General features: G+C 42.5%; 1 protein-coding gene and 1 pseudogene across 5 annotated transcripts; both read right to left on the bottom strand.

Annotated features, from left to right (window-relative positions):
• Positions 1–9793: 9793 nt before the first annotated feature.
• Positions 9794–11767, bottom strand: LOC147432389 (uncharacterized). Of its 5 annotated transcripts, none has more exons than XM_086492365.1 (4): positions 11629–11767; positions 10561–10852; positions 10237–10482; positions 9794–10157 (listed from the first exon to the last, which is right to left on the bottom strand). In XM_086492365.1, exons 2-4 carry the CDS (start codon positions 10604–10606, stop codon positions 10078–10080), a joined length of 372 nt encoding a protein of 123 aa, XP_086348491.1. In that variant the 5' UTR covers positions 10607–10852; positions 11629–11767; the 3' UTR covers positions 9794–10077. The 5 variants fall into 5 exon arrangements, with proteins under 5 accessions (XP_086348491.1, XP_086348487.1, XP_086348490.1 ...); XM_086492361.1 differs by having other exon boundaries at positions 9794–10482; positions 10561–10679; positions 10813–10852; XM_086492364.1 differs by lacking the exon at positions 11629–11767 and adding an exon at positions 10987–11084 and having other exon boundaries at positions 9794–10482; positions 10561–10679; positions 10813–10852.
• LOC147432388 (chlorophyll a-b binding protein P4, chloroplastic pseudogene) lies at positions 11435–12050 on the bottom strand (annotated as a pseudogene).
• Between the last annotated feature and the right edge of the window lie 14083 nt (positions 12051–26133).

Below are 26133 nucleotides of genomic sequence, written 5' to 3'. Positions count from 1 at the left end.
ATAAAAATGATGCTAATATATACAAAATGATGATCTTGCTGCATTTTTTCCCCTTCCTAAAGTGAGTTGCCCCAGACAAACATGTGTCAGAGTGCATGGGAACGAAGTATGTGTCTATGCATAGCCATATAATGTGGCTCTATGATGCGAATTGAGGATATGCATGTGGTAACAAAATGTTGTGCAAGAGATGGGTTCTGAACAATAAGTTCAGTGGTTTTTGATGGTGAGGTTATGATGAAGTTGCGTGGTCCGAACAGAAGTAATTGTAGAAAACGTGCTCTATGTTGGATAGTGGCCTCCTGAAGTTGTGACTTTATCTTGTTTTGTGATTGAGTGCTCTGTTTTGGTCGCCACCAAAATTTCTTGGATATGGTCTTCATTGACAAGGCATCCGGTGAGCTACTCTGTGTTGGTTTCCATACCCACTCGACATGTTTTTCTTGTTGATGTTGAGATTGGATTGTCTGAGGTTGCTTGTCAAAAGCCTTGGTCGGTTTGGTGAGGTCTGGTTTCTGTTGATGCATTGTGGGTGGGCTAGCATTGCCTTGTCCCTTGGGTATCCATAATTTCTTTGGATTGGTTTATATAATGGACCTTTTTACCCAGATTTCCCTGACCTCCATTGGAGAACCATTGAAGAGGTTCCCATACATAGTTTGTTTGTACAAAGGAGGGTATGGCGAAAGATTGGTCATCTTGCCTGAGCTGCAAAGTATTATCATGCCAGTTAGATGTGGCTTGATAAGTGTGCATCCATGGCACTTCCAAAATAAGTGCTTCATTAAGATCCTTATCCTTGACTACATGAAATTGATGAGGATAAGTTGTTCCATCAACCATTATTGGTAAATTTACATGTCCCAGACTGTTCATTGTGCCTTTGTTGGCCACTTTGAACCCCATAGTATTTTGCGTGAGAGGTTTCTTTGTTAATTTCCTGAAAGTGGAGTAGTTGACAACATTTTCTCTTGCCCCAGTGTCCACTAATGCACGCTCGGTGGTGCCATCGGCAAGTTGCAGCATAATGCATAACTCCATGCCACCTAACCATGTAGCCTCCGTTTGTATGGATGCTATTGGAGGGGAGTTGATACATTGGCTCTGTTGGGCCCTTCTCTGAAGGTTTGCCTGTTCCTTCTGCTTTATTATTCTGATTTTGGATTCTTGTTGTGCATGTTCCTGAATGCCATGGGCTCGGCTTCTGCACTGAGCTACTGCAAGTATTGTTTGGAGTTTTTCTGGGTCAAGTTGTCAATGAAAAAAGATATTTCTTTAATCTGCAACCACTCATCCCCGGGGCGATCACTTTTTAGAATGTGTATGATATCACGTGAGTTAACCGGAGAGGATTATAAGAAGACCAAAATGTATACATACAGAGGGGGATGGGGGTTTTTTAAACAGGCTCATAGTGTAAGTATAGTACGTATATTGGGGTATTATTAATTACCTCTTGAATGCACGTGATATAGAGGTCTTTTGATAAGTGACTGCCCCGGGCACTCATCCAATTAGGAATTTCCTCTCCTACCAATGTTGCAAGCTTGATGGCACACCTTTGGGATATATCATGTATCACAAAAGGTCCCATCCCTCGCTTTTTGAGTTTTTTGGAGTGTTGTTTAAGGGTATACACTAAAAAGTAATCCCCTTTTTGGAACTCCTTGCTAATCACATGTTGATCATGAAAAGCTTTGATTTGTCTTTTTTGAGCATATATCTCGGCTACCGCTCTTTCTCTGTTTCATCCAATTGCTCTAGTGTGTCTAGTCTCTCCGACAGCTCGTGTCCTGCCGTCCATCCTAATTGTGTTGTGACTCCTAGTGTTTTAATTAATAATTCCATGGGTAGAACTACATTAATCCCAAACACAAGGTTAAAAGGAGTCGTCACAATGGAAGTTTTAAAAGCTACTTTGTAAGCCTATAATGCAATGTGAAGCTTTTGGTCCCAATCATTTGTTGAATCGCTGACGATTTTGGTGAGCACCATGCTGAAGATTTTGTTGGTGCTCTCGGCTTGTCCGTTAGGTTGTGGGTGATAGGGTGCTGATTTTTTATGGATCACCATAAATTTGTCAAGTAATCTTTCAATGACGTTGTTCAGGAGGTGTGTTCCCCTATCGCTCACTATTTCAGTGGGGGTAGACCATATCTTGTAAAGATATGTTCTAAAAGGAATTACTCCGTAGTTCGTGCATCATTTTTCTGTGTTGCCTTCACTTTTGTCCATTTGCTCATATAATATGTTGCTACTATGATGTATTGTGCATGCGACCTATACGCAGGAGCTTTTTATGAGGCCAATAAAGTCATGCCCCATTTGGAAAAAGCACCTACGCCCATCATTGGTTGCAATGGCATTTCATCTCTTCGTAGGGGTGGTTTTGTGCGTTGACATTCATCACATCGTTTGACATAGGTCTCTGCATCTCCAGACAGGAAGTGAAGTACTAGCTTTGCCGTTTTATCAGTAGAGAAATGTCCCCCTGGCTGGCCGGGATCACTTTCTCCTTAAGCTTCACATAGCCAAGGCGAGTAAAGACGCATGTTCCCCGGAGGGGAAGAAGAATCATTAGTCTCACGGAATTATCTCTTTAAGGACCCCCTCTTCAGGTCCTTAGCTAAGATAGCCATGTGCAAGCTAAGGCAAGATGTGGGAGCCGTTGACCCTCGATCCTGGCCCTCTCTAGTTCATAAACTCCAATCTGTAGTAAACTAGAAGGGCTTAAAGTGAAAAAAGGCTCAAGAGGACACAAACAGGGAGTTGAAGAAAGAGGTAGAGGAACTAGCCAGAATAAAGCAAGAAGGAAGAGCTCTTCAGGAAGAGCACAAAAGATGGCTAGAGGCCAAAGCATGTCTCGTTGATTTACAAGGTGATGAGGTTAATAAGACCCGGCTACTAGCGAGAGAGCTTACTTTCAAACCTGAGCCCACTAACCAAGCACATTTCTTCAAAGCTCTCAAAGTTAAAAGAAGAAGGGACTCTATTAGAACAATCAATAACAAGAGGGGGAATGTTGTAAGGGACTAAAATGCTATGTCCAAGCTCATGCTCAATTGTCTCAGTCAAATTATTGGTCAGCCAAAACTCTCCTCTCAAGGGATCTGGTAGGCTAGAGCCTTGCTACTTGGTACGGTCAAATGTGACATGTTGCTTGTTAGAAATGGTTTTTCACTTGCCCCATCATACTTCACTTCCTGTCTACCATTGTTATTGCCCTTAACACCATCATTATGAACCTCGTAACCATTGTTTGTGGCGTACCTACCAAAGCAAAATCATTGGAGAGGGCCTACCTCTGTCGATGAATGTTGGACTGCCTTGCAGGCTATGGAGAAGGAAAAGTCCCTTGGGTGGGATGTACTAACTGTCAAATTCTTCAAAGAGTGAGCTGGAAGGATCTTAAAATCCCGATAATGCAACCACTAATGTAAGGTCTCTGCCAACCTTAGAGAATACATATCGTGGCATTCTAGTCATAAACAAAAAGTTACTATTTTTAATAGTTTTTTCATCTTTGATGAGCTAATGATAAATAAATTGTTGTAAGATTTTGAAAAATGAAATTTTTACTTTTTTGTCATTTTTGTCCAAAATAGAAAGTTTTGAGGTGCTTACACCCACCTAGATCTACCTTGTCCTGAATTTCCATAAAAAAACTATCTGTCTTGGGAACTGCTAAATATAGCATGTGTGTGCATTTGGTACCTTATTCTGTCATCCTCAAGCGCATCTTTTAATAGAAACGTTGATAATTAAATTCTGATAAGCCAAGCTCACTTTAGACAAATAAATTTCATCCTAATTTTAATAGATTAATTCCTAAGTCTAAGGTATGCATATGCATGGGCATGTATGTGTATGTATGCCAATAAATGACCATATCCATGGACCCATCTCTTATGGTATGTTGACTCTAAGCATGGGTAAGTTCATGAGGTGTATCACTCAATTGGGTAAATTGGGACACCTCTAGTGGTAAAGTGAGAGGCTTGTGACACCTCTACTTCCTCATTTAGTAAGAGGGGGCAATCTAGGGAGGTATGGGCATGCCTTGAGCATCAAGCAACCCCCAAAATTCTATATAAAGGTCATTCACACCTCAATTCTACACACACTTGAACACACTTGGGAGAAGGGATCTGTGGTACTGTGGCAAACAACTTGGTGACTACCGCATTGAAGCTTTGAGGGATCAATAACTCTAAAGCACATTTAGGTAATGTAAATCTATTATTTGATCAAGTTATTATCAATCTCTTCTCTCAATTGGAATCCTTTTCAATTGTTGTCGTATTATTACACACAGTGCATATGGTTGCACACATCTTGTGGGCCCATAATGAAAGATAATACTTGCGGGTTGGTGCCCAGGTTGCAAGTTAGTCATTGCAGGTTTTTACCAAGGTTGCAAGACAATTTAGTTGTATGGGTAACTAAAGACACCAAGAGCAATAAACTCTCACCAAGAGGAGTGAACTCTTGGGGTTTTCATATTTTAATGAAGAAGAGTCATATGATATTTTTATTCTAGGAAAGATTGTCTTGGCACCGATTTGATAATGGTTGAAGGATTGTCATAACGAACTTGTGATGGGAGCCCTTAAAAGGGATTTTGTGTATGAACAATCATATGGTAGTAATTGTAAAACAAGCAAAAAAGTGTGAGTGTGGGGTGGAAAGTGAGGACTCTCTCTTTGCCATCCAAGGATAGGTGTCTCGATTAGTCGAGAAACTCTCCACTCCTTATTGATAGGAGAAGCAAAACTAGAGGCTCATTGTGCCAAGAGTCGCGAAGTTCCAATTGTATGTGCCTCTAAAAATTATGGGGAAAAAGGCATTTGGGGTTTCTCTCTTTTGGAAGGTGAGAATTAGGAAAGTTAGATTATTGTGTTACTTCATGCTTTCCCTGCGAGATAGGGTTAGGAAACCTTTTTAATGGCTCGAATTCAAGTTGCTTGTTGGTAACGAGAGCCTATCAGAAATATTGTCTATCTTGACTATGTTTTCTCAATCGATTAGGTCATAGCGATATATCGGATACCATCCTATTGCCAAATGGATATGGTAATGGGACGGGGAGCTCACACGTGGTATTAGAGCCTATGTTAGGAAACTAGAAAAATCATTATTGCTTGAAAATTTGGAAAATTGAACTGGAGACTTAAGTTCAAGAACTTACGAGCATCGATGTTTTAGGAAGATGCAGACACTGGTACCACAAGTTCAAGACCTTCGAGATAATGTATTTTGAGACTCGTCACTCTTCAAATGTTTCTTTTTGATGCAGTATCATGAATATTTTGATGAAGGCTTTCTCTTCCCATCAACAAGAATAAAAAGGGAATGCAAAGGTGGTATCTTCTACACCAATGTGAGGAAGCTCGGATGCCTCTCCTCTGATCTAAAGAAGCTTCAGTGGGAGGAAAGAGCTACGATCCATCTTTACTACTTCCTTGGTACTACTAGGGACGACTACATTGTTATCTCTGAAGATGGCATTGACATGACCTTAAATGAATGGATTTTCAATCAAGTGGTGAAAGTGATCCCTACTTATAGGATCAAATCCATTTTTCCCCTTGACATTTCTCCTCAAAATAAGAGTCTTGTATACTATGAACCCCGCAAAGATGTGTATAAAACCTATACTAAGACAAAATAATGGATTGTAAAAACTTATCCACAAATACCTATCAATTATACCACTATGTCCCTGGGAATCTGGCTCTAAGAATATAGCTTTTTAGCAGAGCTAAACTTTGTATATATCGTAATAAAATAAAAAGATACTCATCCATGAGAACTCAATTTTCTACATATCTTGATAAAAATAAAGTTATGGCATCTTGAATTTAATAAAGATAGTTGCCTTCCAAATTTTATCTTGAGTTGTGTAAGTCTAAAGCCCTTGGTATTGTGTTAAGTCTTAATCAAACCATCAACAAGCGTATAATTGCATAGGTACCATCAAATTCTTTATACACGATCGTTCAGGAGAAAAAACTTCTTCAGAAACAAGCCCAACCACCCACATTCAACGGCAAGGGAGCCCACATTGAGCGCAATGATGAAGCCTGGATTGAGGAAATGGAAGACTATTTTGAAGTGCAGGAACCCAACCTGTAAATCAAACTATGCTTGCAATGTTTCATCTTACCAGCAATGCAAAAATATGATGGAAACAACATTGCAAGGACTTGAGTGTTTCAAGATCTTCCCACTCTTGGGAGGATATTAAATGAAAATAACATCATGATATCTTCCACCCACTCATCGAGACGCCAAAACGAATGAGCTCTTTCTCTATCTTTATCACTGGGAAAATACTACTCCAAATTTTTAACCTTGCAAGTAGTACGATTCTCTCAAGGATTGAATCATCCCTTGGATATCCATCTTGAAGCAATGAGATCCACATCACTTCAGGATGCTCTCTTAAGGGCAACAGCTCTGGCTAAAGAGACGGTGGAGAGGGGGAACAGGGAACACACCCAGCACACAAAATGTTTGCCTCTCTATAACCCAAGGATTCCACATCACCCCTAACCTCTCTAATAACACCTTCAAATTGGCTACTTTGCATTAACAACTCCACTTTGGCATATAGAGCAACTGTCTCACACCTTGCAAAGAACACCTTACCGCTCAAACACAACCACACTGCTTAATTCACCCTTCCCGACTAATAAAACACCCCAATCCTACCCTTTTGGTAACAGCCTCAAGCTGCAGGCAAACCCTCTGCGAGCATTGGCAAATACACAAAGAGCGAGAGAAAAGGAGCGGAGGGGGAGAAGCAACACAAGACGTAGGGGCAAATGTTTGGTATTATTGCATAGGGAGAAAGTACAATCAAGTATGCAGCTTCAATGGCAAACTTGCACTACACAGGCTTGAAGACCTACAATAGCTCTCTCTGGCAAAAAAGCCTCTTGGTCTAAAGACCTCAAAAAATGAATGTCTACCTCCTTTTATAATGTTTGGCTAAGGCTAGAAAAAAAAAACAAAGAGCTATCTAGCTCCTATACCCAATTGAAGCTTCTATAGCATTTGTTTTGCATTGCCACCACTTGGCACACTTGGTATTTTGGTTATTGCATGGCCTTTCTCTTTGTCCAATTTGGCCTTTGCGGCGGGTGGGATAGGCCCCTTGTATCTCCCATTGAACCTCTCGAATCCTCTCTCTTGCTTGTTGTCCTCTGGTTGTGCGACCCTCCACCTGGTTTGCCTCTTGAAGCCCTTGAACTCTCCCTCACTATCTTCAGTGCGGGACTCCTCCCCTCCATGGGCAATAGCGATGTCGCTATTGGGGGGGGGCCTTAACCCTCAAAAAACTTTTGCCTCATTAGGCGCAGGCATCGACCCCTTACAGGCAACCACATCATCCACTGCAGTACACCGCTGCCGCCGACCGTCAACGCCAGTGATCGCTCAGAGCCGCCGGCCAAAGCCGCCGCTCGGGCGTAAATCACCACACAGCGCCCGTTGCGGGCAGCCATCACCAGGACATCACGGAGCTCCCCTCATGCCTCCACATAACACAATGGGCTTCACATCCCACCCCTTATACTCTCATTTTTGGGTCTAGATCCTCGCAAACTAGATTATTTCCCACCACGTGGCAGTCCCCAAGATCAATTCACCTTTTCAAGGTTCCCCTTAAATCTTCAAAAAAACCCATTTCTGCTTCCCAACTTGCAATGCTTGCCAACTCCCGAGAGATTCACTATTAGTAATGGAGGGGTCACCTGCATGCATCCAAATTAGAGAAACCCCCCTATATACGGCATCTTACATGCTCACCTACCCCCGTACATACAAACAAGATATGGACGTTCTCACAATGAGTCATCCCCCTTCATACGAATTTCGTACGTAATGTAATGACCCACTATTTTATGTATACTAGTAACATGACAATTTAGAAGCACATGACATATAACCTCGTGATTGAGGTCCTGAGCTCGATATTGACTAGGTGCATAACTATGAGCCTTGAGGATTTTGCTTAAACAAAAAGACCTAATTGAAGAGGAAGAGGACTGTGGATAGATTGCATCCACTTGAGTGTAGAAAGACCCCCTAGTAGGGAAGAAAAGACATATCTTCAAGATTAAAAGACTTTTCTTTGGACTTAGTGATGAAAAGACAAATCATTAACAAACTACAATCTTTTTGGAGTAGAGATCAAAACAATTCTACCATTACTATTTAACAAGCTGATTGGACACTAGTGAGCCACGTGCCAACCAAAGATTCCTTACTATTCTTGTGCAAAGCTTCTCGCACACTAGCAAGCGTCTTGTTGGCGTACCATGGATAGTGTCTATCCTATAGTAACCTGACTTGTTCTGTCTACGGCTGTGAAGTAAGGAGCTTATGGCACCTTCTCAATCTGTCCACCTCCTTGTCCTTCCCTCCATAGTAGCATCTTCTTCACTCTCTTCATCCTCGTTGTGCTACATTACAACTTGGGATTTTCATTCTGCAAACAAATTAAGAGGGCATATTCCCTCCATAACAAAAAGAGGAGAAGCTTCGGCCTAGCTAGTGGCAAGATAACCATGTGACAACTGGAGGAAAGTGTAGCAGAGCAAGTAGTGGACAAGATGGCAAGCATCCTAAGCACGGAGACGAGAATCCATACTACTTTATATGGCCTCAAGCTGCTCTCCATATAAGCTAGCTCCTTGCAGCACTTCGAGCATGCAGCCACCTTGACACGACTTGTCAAAGCTGCACAAGCTCAATCTTAATAGCATCAACCTCCCTGACTTTTGCCAATATTGTAAGCAAGACCTCATGCATTTGTGAACCTAGCTTGGAGCTAAAGCTAGATAAAGAATCAACAAACAATTGGGCTTCATGATATTTTGGTAAATCCCCCAAAGTTGCAATAAGTCAAGAAGTAGCAGCTCATCAGTATGTGACCCTTGAGCCAAAATCGACAACAACAGCTTAGAAGCTTTATTGGGTAAATGAGCCTCAAAGTGTGGTGCACACCTTAATGTGAGAAAATCCAACATTTAAGAAATCATTTTTGATCATATCCACATCCTTATTGTGCCCTCTTGTGACAACCATTGTAGCGAAGTACCGTATACTTATAACTCAGGCACAAAACCTCACCTTCTCGCCTTTTGGTAGACTTTCATAGCTTTTAGGGGTAGGTTGATCTTTTGCAATGTCTAGCAAGAGACAAACGCACATTATGCAAGGAACATAGACACGAGGTCTACTAGAGGTCACTTTTGTTAATGGTGGAGTGTCTTAGACTAATTGAGAGCAATGTACGACCTTATCTACCACAAAAATTAAGCCAAATACAATTATAGAAGCAATATATATATAATATATATAATATACATATACGTGTATACATACATACATATATATATATATATATATATATATATATATATATTGTTTATATTTATATTTATATATATAAAAGAACCCAATCCAAGGGTCTATTTGAAGGAGGTTTTGTGTGCGCTGTGTCCCTCTGTAAACTAAAATACTTCAATAAGCTTTAGTGATACACCTCATGTGTAGGTTCAAAATAATGTTAATTAGTTGTTCTTTGTGAGTGCGTATATATATAAATATACATACATACATGAATGCATTACATAGGGATCTGTGTGTGTAGCATCAGTCTTAAGCAACAAGCATCCCGTACATAGCAACAACAGCTTGAATTTATTTTGAATGTCTACGCGACAGTATTTTTTGTTCTCTTTTTTTCCCAGCTTCCTCAACTTGGCATGTCTGCTAGTTAGTAGAGACCGAGCAAATACAGCATGACATTGAAAGCACAACACCTACATATAGATATCGACCAAGCATTTTTCACAATGACAGCAGAGCTGACAATTAGACATCTAGTTTCCTCCAAAACATTTTTGAGTGCAATAAGTAAAGAAAACATTTCCACTACAGCACCTTGGATGGATTTATCTCTTTGCGGTGAATGGGGCCAGAGGCCAGATTGACTTTTCTCTCCTTTTTTTTCGCCTCTAGAAGTATGATCTTAGCTACCAACTCCCCCGTAAATCCCCTGTCAATTCAACCAGCTGCCAACGCATTCACTAGTGAGGTATAAAGTTCCCGACTCCTTGATCCATTCAGACGTCTAATGGCCTCTGCTGCAACACTTGATACAAGTGGCTCAGAGCTCCACACTGTCCACAACAGTTCTCAAGATTCAACAATTCGCATACCAACCTGCTCTTCCCCAACCACTAGATTGGAAACGGCCAGCAATCGGAGCATAGCCATACTCTTGCATTATGCACGTCAAAGCCTGATGCATAGTGGAGACATTGTCCAGGTTCTGGAATTCCAGGTTAAACTCCTTTTCTAAAAGAGCATGAAAAAAAAACATCAGAGAGCAAGGGGCGGAAAAGTCAGTCGGCTTGCCTGTGGTACTCAAATTATCAGGTTCTATCCGCTTTTTTTTTCTGGGTAAGCCTGAAAATAGAGAATGAAGCAAGATGAGAGGTGCATTTCAATCGGCAAAGCCCTACTCTCACACAGACAGAACATTACCTCCTGGTTCGTCAGATATGAGAACGTGCACGACCTCGAGCCACATAACAAACTTCTCTCTCCACAACTCCGGTCTGAGAGTGCTGATGGATACTGTTGTATATAAAGGCGGTCAAGACCTGTAGGCGGAAAAAGGGTAAAATACTTTCCCCTGCAATAACTGCATAAAGATTTTCATAGTGATCTTTATGGAAAGGGGTGACAGCTTTTTCATTGTTGTGAATCCAAAGATTTGCCACTTCCGGTAAGTACCTTAATGCTTCTGTTGCCCATGGGAGATGGGTTTCTGCATCTGCAGAAAGAACATTATATTCTGTTACAAAATATCCATTTTGGTCTTGTGCAGAGGCCACTCCATTTCCGACCTCAGAATGTAGTATAATGTCTAAAGCTGTCAAAAATGGCACACAATCTACATGCACTCACAAACCAAGCTCGGTCCGGATTCTCCTCCATTGGCTCGATACCACACACATCAGAAGCAGCCTTGGTGACTCGTGCCCTCTACGACAAGTGTCCATCCTTATACAAACTCAAAGTATTCACTGCAGATAATAAGTGAAGGCCAATATTAATGTCTCCTTTGCCATTTGAGGTAGCTATGATGTTATCCGATGCAGTCGGTGTGGCATCCCGGGCATTTCTAACTTGCTCTCCACTAGATGGACTATTAGAAACACAAGCAACCTTAGCGCTTTCCTCATCGTCCTTCTTGGCATCCTCCTTTTCAGCACAAAATAGCAGGAAATTTTTCAACATCATGAACTAGTCTTGCCTTGTCTTCTTGAGAAGTTCCATTACATGCAGAATTTTATTTTAGACAGAACTTACAAAGGCAGCACCAAGCATAAATTATACATACATAAAGGATTCCATCTCTCTCTCTCTCTCTCTCTCTCTCTCTCTCTCTCTCTCTCTCTCTCTCTCTCTCTCTCTCTCTCTCTTCCCAAAAAGAGACACAATATAATCTACAACTCCAAGAGATCAGTTACATGAAGCACATTTGATCAAAGGACAATGCATAGCTACATTTACAAGCCTTGCAAGGTCTGAATAATGGTGTTATACCATGGGTCAGCCAAATGGGTAAATAGGTTGTCAACATGGCTCTTTCCTGTAATGTTGTGCTGGATCACAAAGCCGAGGAAGGCCAACATAGCAAGCCAGCCATTTGCAATCTCCTTCTCCTTGTATTCCAGAGAAGAAGTAGGGAAGTTGAAGGGGTTGAAGATGCCTCCAGGGTATCCAACCCTTAGGGTTGAACGGATCGGCATTCACACTACCAGGGTACTTGATGTCTTGCCATCTTCTCACCTCCACATAGTGGAGCAAGATGAACTCGATCACAAGAGAGTGGAGGTGGGGGCAAAGTACTCTACCTCGTCCGCATCATACCATGCAGGAACATTGATGACACCGATCTTTGTCAAGAGGTCGGGGATCAACATGCCAACTACCTTCCATTTTGAAGCTTTGCTTGCACATACCATTTGAGGTTGACAGGATCCTCAGCCAAGCCGAGGGGTCGAAGCCATTGTCACCGGCAAGGTTTCCGTCAAGGTAAGCAGGGGACGCCAGACCAGGGAGCCATTCGCCTCTCTTTGCCTCGACCTTGAAGGCACAAACAGGCAAAAAAGATTACTTGCATAGAGACGAAGAAGGGCAGGAAAGGCCCAATGTCGCCACACTGCGAGTCCAACATCACATAGGTGCCACAGAGAGACAGAGAGAGAGAGAGAGAGAGAGAGAGAGAGAGAGAGAGAGAGAGAGAGAGAGAGAGAGAAGTCGGGAGTAGAGAGAATGAGAGGGAGCCCGAGAGTGAGAAATTCGTGTGTGCTTGCAGAAATGGCTGCTCAACAAAAACCTAGGTTTAGGATGGGTTCAGATTGGAGAGGTGAAAGAGCCGCACCTTTCCACTACTTCCAAGCGGAAAACAGATATGCTAAGCTCTGCCACCACCTAGCATTCACACAAGACTGTAGCAGCCCTAGGTCCCTTTGCTTGCATGGCACGGCTCCATTGGCTGGAGAAGAAAAGCTTCAGGGTGGAAGTGCTCACAGGCGAGAGGGGGGGGGGGGGGGGGGTCAGAAGAAAAAGAGGGCAGGGTGGAAGAGATAAAGGGTAATTCTTCCTCGACGTGGCAGCCCAGTCACACCATCTTCCACCGCCTTATGAGAATTCGCAGCTCTCCGGCTGGGCCAGCCTTAGTTTAATCCCACCTACAAATTTTGAAATTCACCTCTAAATTTTATTTTTGAAGGTGAGAAAACCTACAAAATTTTGAAAAAAATAGTGTAATTTGGTATAAAAACCTTCAAATTTTGTCAATTTACCTCTGTTGTTTCATATATGTAGGTTTGCCAAGTTTTTGGAAAAAAGTTTTTTTTCGAGCACTATGTTGGAGCCGATTTTCTCCTTTTGCGTGGAAGGGTCATGGATGCCCTCCATGGGTACGCCCTCCCTCTGCATGGTATCCTGCTTCCAAAAAGTGAATGCAACCCCGGTACAATTCCACCTGGAAAAACAAAAAAAATGCAAGGAAAGACGAAGCAAAATCAGCATGAAGAGACGCAACTATGGATCTGAAGAGTGTAGAGGGAGAAAGACATACCATGGTAACAGAGGGTCACAGGAGGTTGTAATGTACATCAATGTACAATTGTAAATACATGATATGTGTAAACAAGGATCTAGATGAGAAGAAAGAGTTTGAAAAGCTACTAACAATGCACGCACCTACAAAGATTGGGAAACTTATTATAGATTACAATGATTGGTATCGTGGGTGCAAGAGAAGCTCTTGATCATGCCATTGGTGTTGCTATTGAGAGCTTGCATATGAAGAAGAAGAAGAGAAGACTGACTTGGATGATGTGCAAGAAGAAAACAATAAATAAAATGAGGGTGCAGATGTGGAGACAAAGCTATGCAAATGGTGGTATTGATGATGATGATGGTGAAGAGGCTAATGAGGGTCTGAATGTCCAAGGTAGTGATTCCTAGTGGCTATATAAAAGAAGATTAGTCAAGTTTATGGTAGCATCAACCCCAACAAATCTAGAAGCTTGTTGAACAAGTCTTAAAGATGTTAGCTAAGGGAGAGGACAGGGAGGTACCATATCTTCTCATTGGTATAGCTATCTTAGTTTGTTAGTGGAGTAAATCAACTCTTTGAAATACCAAGAACAACACCCTCATGTGAAATATTATTTAATTGGCTTGTTAGGCCATGTGTCTTATGGCATAAGCACTTAAATCCCCCCCCCCCCCCTAGGGTAGGTCTCTCCTCCCTTATGCATATGGTATGAGCATGAAATAATGGGGGGCTACCCCTATTATATACGCTTATGTTTGACCTCTAACTACCCCCCTCTTGTACACTCACGTGATACCATACGGAAATCCATAGTGAATCCCCCGGGTGTCAACTATCATATGATGATCCGACTCTCAAGTAGTCAAGACCAATTGGGACCTCCTATCTCCATCTCCAAGCCGCATAACTCTTGCTTCATCAAAAATCTAGGAAGACCTAGAACTGAGGCCACAAAAAGTGAGAACTTTCATGTGCAATCAACCCCGGACAAGTGCACCCAATCTTTCGGCTTCAGTATCTTTCCGCTCCGGACTCCGTTTGATGTGCAATCAATTCTTGCTAGCCCCGTATGATGCATACCCTGCTCTACAACTTTGTCAAGGCTCAATAAACTCCAGATTGCACGATTCCCCAGGTGGTCAGGTGGGCACCAACCTAGCCCCCCATAAAATTTCAACATGCCATAACTTGCAATCCGTGGCTCCTATCTGCAATCTGAAAAGATAGATAGGGTCCATAATTTGAGCACTACACACCTATACCCTGACTTTCACTTGGACCACCTATCCCCAGCTGCCTTGTCTGGCAAGAGTCTGCAACACACTGAACCTTCAACCTTCAATAACTTGAGCTTCGTAGCTCGGTTTGATGACCCCTTTGGACCTTCTCCTTCACCACTTTAAGCTCTTCATTCCTAGACCCAAAGACTGCATCTCACATCTCCTACACCTGCTACTTAAATTATCCCCTTATGGATCCTTCCTTGGCCTATAAACCGCATCAGTCATACACCTCTATTGTTGCCTATCAGCCCATGATCTTCCTAGCTGCTCCAACATTTTGCCCTGCTTCTGCTAACCTGCACATATCTACCCATGCCATCTTCTATGGTTGACAGGCTTTGGCTGTTCCATCATTGCCCACCCCCTAGTTGAGCATTTATGCTCAACCACATAAGAGGTTTATTACCCTACAAACTGCAAAACCTGGCACACACTGTCAGAAAACCAAAACCATATGTACACAGTTTTATTCTGCCTACTTTCAAACCTTCAAGTGGGTTGCCCCACCCCTTGCATCATATAGCTTCCACCTGGATCAAACACCTACCTTTGATATCTTCCACCCATTTGTAACTGCTCAACATAGTGTCGTACTGCAGCACCTAGACCATCATGTGTGTAGGTTGGCCCAAGCCTACCTGACACCAACTACCTGACACCAAGCTCCAACACATGTCTGACCCTCCCTCCCAACCAAATAAAGTGGAGGCCTTGAGCATAGACCCATGTACCTACTGAACCAGACTCCGCATAGTTGTATCTACCACCATATGCATCAAGCATAGCTTACATACCTTCAACGGAAGCAAAGTCACTGCTTGGGATTCTTCTTTTTTCACCATTGGACATGTCTGTTGCATCGGAATCACCTCCGTCTTTGGTATCACAACCTCCTCTTTGGCCACACACTCAATTCAAGCATCATCGAGCCCTTCCTCGTCTACCGGCCCTTCAAGGTCGATCAGCACCTCTTGCTCTTCAGCTTCAATTACCTGTTCTACAAGCACCTCTTCTACCGCTGCATCATGCTCCACCAAGGACGAGAGAAACTCGGTTTTTATTGCACCATCTTTGTCTTCCTCCATAGACACGGCCTCTTTATCTCTCCTGGCAAAATGTTGCACCTGTTGCACCATAGTGGCACATTCCACCGCTACTTTTACCAGCATGGTCATTAGCATGGCACCACACACCACCTTCACCTGCATTCCATCATCTATAGGCCTAGACCGCTCCATTTGGTCTTCATCAAGCATCTGGGCTTGCTTTGTTCCCTGTTCTTCTTGCACATGGGCTACTACCATATTATCAAACACATAAGAGGGCAGCTTTACAATTCCCAGTTCAGGTTCCTCAGACTCTGTCTCTCCACCATAGGATGTGGACTCATCCGCACTATTCTCCTCTCTTGTCACCCAGCTACACGAGCTAATATCCTCATCATCATTGGCATCATATATTGACTCCGCTATCAGCATCTCCATCCACTTGCTACTCCACAAAAGCTTGAACATCATCCTGACTTTGCTCACTTCCTTCATCAGCTTCTGAACCCTCGGTATTGCAACCTGATTGCATGCTGCTATCTTTTCATGCAAACTTTCCACAAGAATAGGCTTTACCTTTTCTAGCTGCATCGGAACCTCCACATCTACTACTGATTTCGTGTCTTTGTTCACCTCCATATGGAGCTTCTCGTCGTTGACAAATTCGTCCATCCTCAGCACATGCACTTCACATACTGAAAATCTCCAAGGAACATAGCCAATAGTAGGCCTTACCTCAACAGGCTCTGCACTTCAAAAAATTGGAATCACCTTTGGTTGGACCAAAGAGCACTTTGCTACCCCCACAATAGGCATATAATATGATGGCTTTAGCATGCCCAACTCCAGCTTCCACTTTACCTTTCTGCTCTTTATCTTTGCCAGATAGACCATGTCTTCGTATGTATCTGCACCGTCTTCAACCTTTTCTCTAATCCTCAGATGTAAACACTCCAGCATCTTTGATAGCTTCAAATACTGATTGCTTTTGACCCCAATAGCAACCTCTAACTGCTTCCAACAAGCTTCAAACTGCTCAATGAAAATAGAGAAATGTTTACTTACACCCTAGCGTATTGCCTTCAGCCTTGTACCAACTTCTCTCAGCGTAATCACCTCTCGAAATCGTTCCAAAAACTGACTTTGCAATCTTTGCCAACATTCTCAATCACTGCTTTGTAAATCATTGAACCACACCTTAGCTCGTCCTCGCATCGACGGTGGCAACGTCTGCAACCTTTTTGCATCCGTCGATATACGCATCAACAGCAACCATAACTCAAAATCTGCTCACCAATCCTCGAGATCTTCAATGCCCGTAAATATGGGGCCAAAATCAGGCTCCACCATCTCTGTCAGTTTCGAACTCGACCATCAAACACCTTGACCATCAGCCAACCAATTTGTTGGCTAGAAAACACCACTTTGAACCTCAAATTGGAGCATCAGACAGCTCCTTAGTGGGGGCACCAGAAGATGGAGAGGGGGAATAGGGAACACACCCAGCACACAAAATGTTTGCCTCTCTATAGCCAAGGGATTCCACAGCACTCCTAACCTCTCTAATAACACCTTCAAATTGGCTAATTTGCACTAAGAACTCCACTTTGGCATACAGAACAACTATCTCACACCTTGCAAAGAACACCTTACCGCTCAAACACAGTCACACTGCTTAATTCACCCTTCTTGACTAACAAAACACCCCGATCCTGCCCTCTTGGTAACACCGTCAAGCTGCAGGCAAACCCTCTACAAGCATTAGCAAATACACAGAGAGCGAGAGAAAAGGAGGGGAGGGGGAGAAGCAACACAAGACATAGGGGCAAATGTTTGGTATTATTGCATAGGGAGAAAGTACAATCAAGTATGCTGCAGTGAGGGAGAGTTCGAGGGCTTCAAGAGGCAAACTAGGTGGAGGGTCGCACGGCCAGAGGACAACAAGCAAGAGAGAGGATTTGAGAGGTTCAAGGGGAGATACAAGGGGCCTATCCCGCTCACTGCAAAGGCCAAATTGGACAAAGAGAAAGGCCATGCAATTACCAAAATACCAAGTGTGCCAAGTGGTGGCAATGCAAAAAAAATCCTAAAAGAAGCGTGAGTTGGGTGTACAAGCTAGATAGCTCTTTGTTTTTTCTTTTTTTAGCCTTAGCCAAACATTATAAAAGGAGGTAGACATTCATTTTTTGAGGTCTTTGGACCAAGAGGCTTTTTTGCCAGAGAGAGCTATTGTAGGTCTTCAAGCTTGTGTAGTGCAAGCTTGCCATTGAAGCTTCAGTGCGGCACCCTTCCCCTCCATGGGCAATAGCAATGTCGCTATTGGCGGGGCCTTAACCCTCAAAAAACTTTTGCCTCATTAGGCGCGGTCATCGACCCTTACGGGCATCCACATCATCAAGTGCAGTACACTGCCGTTGCCGCCCATCAACGCCAGTGCTCGCTCAGAGCCGCCGGCCAAAACCATTGCATCGCCGCCGCTTGCGCGCGCATCACCACACACAGCGCCCGTTGGCAGCCATCGCCAGGACATCACAGAGCTCCCCTCACGCCTCCACATAACACAATGAGCTTCACACCCCAGCCCTTATACTCTCATTTCCGGGTCCAGATCGTCGTATACGGGATTATTGCCCACCACATGGAAGTCCCAGATCAATTCACCTTTTCAAGGTTCCAATATCCCCTTAAAATCTTCAGAAAAACCCATTTCTGTTTCCCAACTTGCAGTGCTTGCCAACTATCATCTGATGATCCGACTCCCAAGCAGTCAAGACCAATTGAGACCTTGTATCTACTGCTCCAAGACACATAACTCTCGCTTCATCCAAAATCTAGGAAGACCTCAAATCGAGGCCACGAAAAGTGAGAACTTTCATCTGCAATCAAGCCCGGACAAGTGCACCCAATCTTCCGGCTTTAGTATCTTTCCACTCCGGACTCCGTTTGACGTGCATTCAATTCTTGCTAGCCCCGTATGATGCATACCCTGCTCTACAACTTTGTCAAGGCTCAACAAACACCAGATTGCATGATTCCCTAGGTGGTCAGGTGGGTACCAACCTAGTCGCCTGTAAAATTTCAACAGGCCATAACCTGCAATTCGTATCTACAATATGAAAAGACAGGTAGGCTCCATAATTCAAGCACTACACACCTATACCCTGACTTTCACTTGGACCACCTGTCCCAAGCTACCCTATCCGGAAAGAGTCTGCAACACACAAAACCTTCAACCTTCAATAACGTGAGCTCTGTAGCTCGGTTTGATGAATCGTTTGGATCTGATCCTTCACCACTTCAAGCTCTTCATTCTTGGATCCAAAGATTGCATCTCGCATCTCCTACACCTGCTACTCAAATTAGCCCCTTATGGATCCTTCCTTGGCCTATAAACCGCATCAGTCATACACCTCTATTGTTGCCTGTCAGCCCATGATCTTCCTAGCTGCCCTGGCCTTTTGCCCTGCTTCTGCTAACGTGCACATATCTACCCATGCCATCTTCTATGGTCGACACACTTTGGCTGTACCAAACGGCTAGGAATCAAGGATGAGGAAACTTTAGAGACCAAAGGTCTAGACCAAATAATTGGAGCCCTAGACCTGCGAATCAAGCTTATCAACCTCGCCTTGTAGTAGTGATAGCCATTTTTTGGCTCTCCGTAATTGCCATAGTGAGTAAACCCACCCTACCAAAATCATCCAAACACTGTGGCTATCCCTACCATTTCACTGTATATAGGTGTGTGTGAGTTAGGGGACTTTTCCCATATCTTCTTAAAAACCCTCAATTAGCTAGTCACTAGGCTAGTTGAGCCAAAAAAATAAAAAAAATAAAAAATATTATGGCCCATTTGTGTATAAATATTTCACTGTATATAGGGCCTAAATAAAAGGATTTTTCATAATTATTTTGGTATTTATTTAAATATTTCTACCTTTGGTGTGTTATTTATGCTATGTACATTGACTCATCATTACCATATTTTTTTCTTACCATTTTGCATACTCTTTATTCCATATAAAAATAATTTCATGCAAGCTTCTCTTATTTTTGGTGTAACTCCATCCCAACAAAAATCCAAAAAAACTAGTTCTATTTATGTGTATATTTTTTCACTATTTTAATTTTTTCCTTCCTACATCTATTCCCTATTACTCTCATAAATTAGACCACCAAAAATATTCATCTTTTTATGGTAGACTTATAATGAGAGAGATTTATTTTGACCCCTTTATATTTTTTCCACCTATACTATTTATATTTGACATGTACATATTTTTTTAGACCCCTCAATATTTGATTTTCTTAGTTGTACTATTCACTCATATCATGATCTCAATAATATCTTCAATTATAGACCTACCAAATAAGTTCAAGGGTATGTGGCATGCATGCATGCACCATGGGGAGCTCACTCTTGGAGGTATTTAAAAGAATCATCCAAAGAAGGACCTCACAAGGACTTTGTGTAGTGGAAACAACAGTCGGTTTTGCTGAATTTTTAAAGATCACATGCTCCCCAAATTTGAAAAGGTGATACAAACAAAAGTTGTAGCTCGTGAGCTGAACTTTTACCTCAAATTTTTTCATATTTTTTTGAGCTACGAGCTATGAGCTATGATTTTATTGGTGGACCCCAGTTTGCCCATGCTATGCAGCCACACTCCCTCTTTCACTTTATCATTTTCCTCTTTCACACACACTTCATCACTCATCATCCCCATCTCTCTCACCACTCCTCTCTGCACCCTACTCACCTTCTTCTCAACCTTGAAGAATAAGAGAAACCATGGTGAACTCATGTCTCCTACACACACTTCCATTCCAAAATTGACCACCTAGTCTCATTTTTCCTCATCCATATTACCCATATCTATCAAAAAAACCACAAAATTCAGCCTCTTCTCTTGAAAGACAACATCATGGTGATTGATTACTCATGTTCACTTACCTTGGCTTCCAAGGAAGGTCAAGAGTGGAGAAAAAATGTACCGTCAAAGCTAGTGGACCGTCAACAAGCCGTAAAATTGACCCTACTCAAGACACTTGGAGCATCAACCTTGTAAGAAATCCATCTTTTCTTACCTCTTAAGAGTTTTTCTTCCTTATTTGTATCCTACTTGGATACTCCCATTGTAAATATCCAATTCCAATTGTAAATCAATAAAAATACTAACTCTACTAATTTACTAACACTAACCTACTATGAAAAGTCCTATCACCTTCACTTCTCTCTTCTCTCTCTTCTTCATCTATCCACACCAACTTCTTGATAATTCCAAGCAATAGAAATTAGATCAGTGCTGAAAATCTAACCCAACCATGGTTAGAGGAGTAACCCTAGCCCTCAAAATTGCTATAAAAGGAGGGTGGAGCTAGCACAAAAAGGGGGAGCCATAAGCAAGAGCACTATGCTATGGCTTGAGAAGCAAGCTCAACCTCTCTAGAAGGAGCTCTTGAGTGGAAGTTCATTGTCTTATGCATATGCATGTGTTGTAATAGGGGTGATTAGCAAGGGAACTCTATGCCATTGTAAGAGAGAGAGTGATCAGTCTCTCTTCCAATGTGAAGTAATGGACAACAATGATGTGTAAGTGTCTTGGTGTTTTTTTTAAAGTTCTTGATAGCTTGTCTCTGGGTGTTGTCATCAATTTAGCCATAAATCCCACATATTGTAAGAGGGCGATAGGGTGGAGAGGACTCCCCTGACTTTAAGACAGTGATTGGGGTGGCTTTTCTTGTGATGTGTTGTGGTGTAATTTACTCAAGCTATGTTGAACAAATACTAATCTCACTTTGATTGGTTATGACAGATTTGTAAGAAGGTATTAATGCAACAAGCACCCCCTCCCCCTTTCTCTCTCTTTCTTACATATATAATTGTGTTTGCTTGATCACTGCTGATACATTTCAAAGCATCCCGAGCACTCTCTCTCTCTCTCTCTCTCTCTCTCTCTCTCTCTCTCTCTCTCTCTCTCTCTCTCTCTCTCTCTCTACACGTCCTAGTTCACATCCAAAACTAGGTGGTGCCCCATATTTGTGTAGGGTTAGGTTGCGGGTTTGTGTGTGTGTTGTTGTTTTTTTCCAACCCCAACCCAATTGAGCATCACGGGAGGGTAGCTTAGAAGAGTGCTTAGAGGCCACTCTTCTTGTTGCCCGCCCCGGACCGCCTCAAATTGGTGCCCCCACGGAGGACGGCTTGTGTATGTTTTGTGTAGGCTCAACCTTTAGCATAATCAAGTAGCTTGCGTGAATCACGAGAATTTGTATGATCCCTTCATTCCCATTGCAAGGCAAAAGATACACATAATTGTTAGTACTAAGTTGCAATTTCAACGTGTAATTCGTGGAATTTTAGGTCCTCTTACGTTGGCAGAGATAAACGCATCAGTAAATCCTTTTATTTTGCCTCTTATTAGGTACGACCTTAGTTTGGACGTCTATATTTTTGTTTTGTTTTAAGCATTAGGTCATGCATAGACAACGGATAATGGCCCAAGAATAGTGGTATTTCCCTTTCATTTCACTCCACACATTAGAATAAACATTGCAATTAGTAGAAAAATCCATTTTCAACAACGTATGGTGTTCGTGTTTGGTGCCCAAAGAGTAGGAGAAATTCTTGCATCACCAAACCCTGTTATCCTGCCTCTTATTGATTATCATAGGTCATTTGATGTGAATATTTTTATTTTGTTGTAGAATAGATTGCAATTTAGAAAACATTATTGTGTAAATTTTTTTAAGAAAGAAAAACAAAAACGTGTTGTCACTTTGAAACCAATTCAATGGAGGCCCAACGCCAAATGTCCGGATATCCTCTTTTCTTTGGAGAGCCTGGAGAGGATGCAGAATTATTTTTAGCAAATTTCAAGATGTTTTGTCGTATCAAGAGATAGTAACTGATCAAGAACTTGTAGAGATGTTTGAGGTGGTCCTTAGGAAAGATGCTAGCACTTGGTTTGACTCTTTGCCTGAGGAAGTTAAAGGGAATTACACGGAAGTTGTGAATCATTTCAAGAGATACTTCTTTTTGAAGACGTTAATATAACATTTCATTTCACATGTTGACGTTAGCTGACTGCGCACAGAAAAAACGAACATGGAGTGTACCCGTGATCGATGGCCACTGCGCTGCTTGTCGATGGCCATTGTAGGATGACGACGTATAAGCAGAGGTTGCGCTCGCGAGAAGACCAGCTAATTAGAGCTGCAGTTCGCCAGGGCGGCCAGTTGAGAGTGAGATTTTTTTGAGCCCGTTGCAATCTAATTGAACGTCCGTGTGATCATTAAACACGAGGGGAGTGGGGGACCCGCCAAAATGAGATTGCGTTTCTTTCTTTAGCAGTAGCGCCGGGCGCTACTGCTTTGTTTTTGAAGATTTTTAAAAACGGGTATCGCTTATACTGACGCAGCTCGCTGCTTTTGAGCTTTTGAAGAGTTTTAAAAACTCAATAATTTAGTGACTATTAGGGTCGGGCTGCAGCTTCAGCGTGGCGTTTTTAAAATCAACGTGCACGATTGAAGGTGCGCGAAGTCCGGTGCTCTGATCTCTTGCGCATAGAGGCAAGTTTGTCGACCCAGGCAAGTTTGTCGACCCACCCTAAGCCTGGTAAGCGAAGAGAGAGAGAGAGAGAGAGAGAGAGAGAGAGAGAGAGAGAGAGAGAGAGAGAGAGAGAGAGAGAGAGAGAGAGAGAGAGAGAGAGAGAGAGAGCCATACTATTGGATGGTGATGGATCTCATGGCTCCACCCTTACAACAATATGCAAACTATATGTGTCTAAATCATGGTGCAGTCAGTTCTACTTGGGTGGTAGGAAGTCTTATGGTAGTGTTGGTCACATGTGGCAACTAGAGAGAGAGAGAGAGAGAGAGAGAGAGAGAGAGAGAGAGAGAGAGAGAGAGAGAGAGAGAGAGAGAGAAGAAGAAGAAGAAGAAGAAGAAGAAGAAAAAGATAGATAGATAGAGAGAGATGAAATGATATATTAGCGTCTTCAAGTGGCCAAAATGACCTATGAGACCAAACGGACACAAACTTGTGAATCTAATACGATGTCTCCGTACAAAAAGAGATGCTAAAAAATGAATTTGGGAGTGCTACTAGCTAGTATTTTGTGGGATTTGTGTGATCACTCATACAATGAGAGAGAGAGAGAGAGAGAGAGAGAGAGAGAGAGAGAGAGAGAGAGAGAGAGAGAGAGAGAGAGAGAGAGAGAGAGAGAGAGAGAGAGAGAGAGAGAGAGAGAGAGAGAGAGAGGGGGGGTGGGGGGAGAGGGAGAGAAATAGAGAATGAGAAAGAGAGGGGGAGAGGGAGAAAGGGAGGAAAGAGATATACAGAGAGACACACACACACACACACACAGAGAGAGAGAGAGAGAGAGAGAGAGAGAGAGAGAGAGAGAGAGAGAGAGAGAGAGAGAGAGGAAAGAACAAAAGAGGGAAAGAGAGATAGAGAGGGAGAGAAAGAAAGAGATACAGAGGAAAGAGGGAAAGAGAGAGAGAACGAGATAGAGAGATAGAAAGAGAGAGAGAGAGAGAGAGAGAGAGAGAGAGAGAGAGAGAGAGAGAGAGAGAGAGAGAGAGAGAGAGAGGAGAGACAAAGTGAAGGTCTACTCTCACAAGAAAACAAACCCCACTTTCGAAGACCTAGAGGATCCAAGGGTAGTAAAGATCTTCAAGTTATATAATCAATACTTTCATGTATGCAACAAGCGGCCACAAAAGTATACAATACTTCCACATGCAGTAGCTACCACCATCACATGGGCATTGAGAAACAATGTGCCTAAGGGAGTCAATTATGCCCAATACCTACATGAGCAAAGTTATTGGAATGGGAATGGACAAGCCAAAGTAAATTGGAGGTGTAGAAGTCTAAAAAATTCTTGCATATGAAGCTATTGATGCAAGAGGACAGTTTCCAGACCCACCAACCCAAAATGAGTAGTTGAGACTTAAAGAAGATACAGAAGACAAACCACTAGTGGCACCGCTTGCCACGACACGACTCAAGAGGAAGCAAGAGACTGTACAAGAGGAAAATTTTGAAGAACCACCAAAGAAGAAAGGGATGGTGGTGATGAAAAAGGAGCAAAAACCAAAAGAAAAAACCAGTCAAAAGGGACCTCAAATCAAGAGATTGATCGAGCAATTCAAGGCTGAATGAGCGTTAAAAGGGAACTACGAGGAGTACTAGGTGCCAGATCTAGCAAAGATTGTGGGCAGCTCCTTAAGGCAGCTAGAGGATCAATTTGATCACTATATTTGAGCTTATGAATAATCAGAAAGAGTGATCGAACATCAAAATTTAGAGCCCTTCACGATTGAAGAGGTACAAAGATATCAAAAGGAAGCTAAAAGAGATACTAGAAACACAAGTGAAGGAGGACAAAGAAAGTGAGCAAGGAAGAAGTACCCCACCACTAGAACCTTCCCTGGGTCCTATCTCTCAACCTCAAAGCTCGAAACCCCAGCATCTTAACATAAGAATTTACCTAAGAAGAAATCTGAGGCTGAATCAATGCCAGAAGAGAAAGAAAAGGCCAAAATATGCACCTATGATAACCTCCTCAAAGCTGGATATTCATATGAGGATGGATTTGACATTGTATATGGCCCCTCTATCCCACCATGGGCTACAAAGGATAAAGAGAAAGCTGAATAAAACCCCAAGGACCAAGATACACAAAGGACACCAAAAATGTAGTTACCACAACCCGGAGTACCAGGGTTGGTACGGATTCCACATGTACCACAATGGAAACCTTTTGCCAGCCCTTGGAGACCTCCTCTAGTAGGGGTATTGCTCAGTATGGGACACCAGGTTCCACTATCAGCCCCACTCCCTAGACCATCGACAAGCAACATAATGGCTGCTAATGAAGAAGGTGTGAGAGACATTCATCAGATACTAGACAAAATCAGAACACCATCTCTCACACTAGCAGAGGAGAATAGTATGCTCCAAACAAGGGAGGGGAATATTGAGGAAGAATATGACCACCTCTCAAGGACTCTTCAGATAACAAGTCAAAGAGCTGTGGTGGCAGAGTGAGAGCTTGAGGCTCTCATTAAAACACTAAGGGATGTTGAGAGTGAAAGAGACACCCTTACACTGCAGATGGGTTGACATACTTGAGGAAGTTTATGTAACATAGCCTCGCGGTTTTGTCAAGAAAGGACAAGAGGATGAAGTGTGCAAATGTAAGAAATCTTTGTATGGGTTGAAGCAATCTCCTGGTGCTTGTTATGAGAAGAATAACACTCAAACAAGGATTTTGTAACAGTCCAGCAAAATGCACATTGTATGTAAAGCGTGAGGGTGATGTACTTCTCATTATGATTCTCTATGTTGATGATTTGTTGATCACTGGACCAAATGAGAAACATATTGCTAAATCTAATGTTGACTTGAATACTAATTTCAAGATGAAAGATTTGGGGTTGTTGCATCATTACTTGGGCATATAGTTTAAGCAGTGTGATGGTGGTATTGCCTTATGTCAGCCAAGCTACATAGAGACATTACTACGTAAGTTTGGACTTGAGGATTGCAAACCTATTTCCACTCCCATGGAAATAGGTTTGAAATCGAATCTTCATGATCCTGGTGATCTTGCCAATGTCACTCTTTACCACACTAATG

This window comes from Adiantum capillus-veneris, chromosome 20 (assembly GCF_014529385.1).
Source record: "Adiantum capillus-veneris isolate H3 chromosome 20, ASM1452938v2, whole genome shotgun sequence".
In the NCBI taxonomy this organism is placed as follows: domain Eukaryota; kingdom Viridiplantae; phylum Streptophyta; class Polypodiopsida; order Polypodiales; family Pteridaceae; genus Adiantum; species Adiantum capillus-veneris.
The sequence above is the reverse complement of the archived record's forward strand: the minus strand, read 5'-3'. Positions and strand labels throughout refer to the sequence as shown.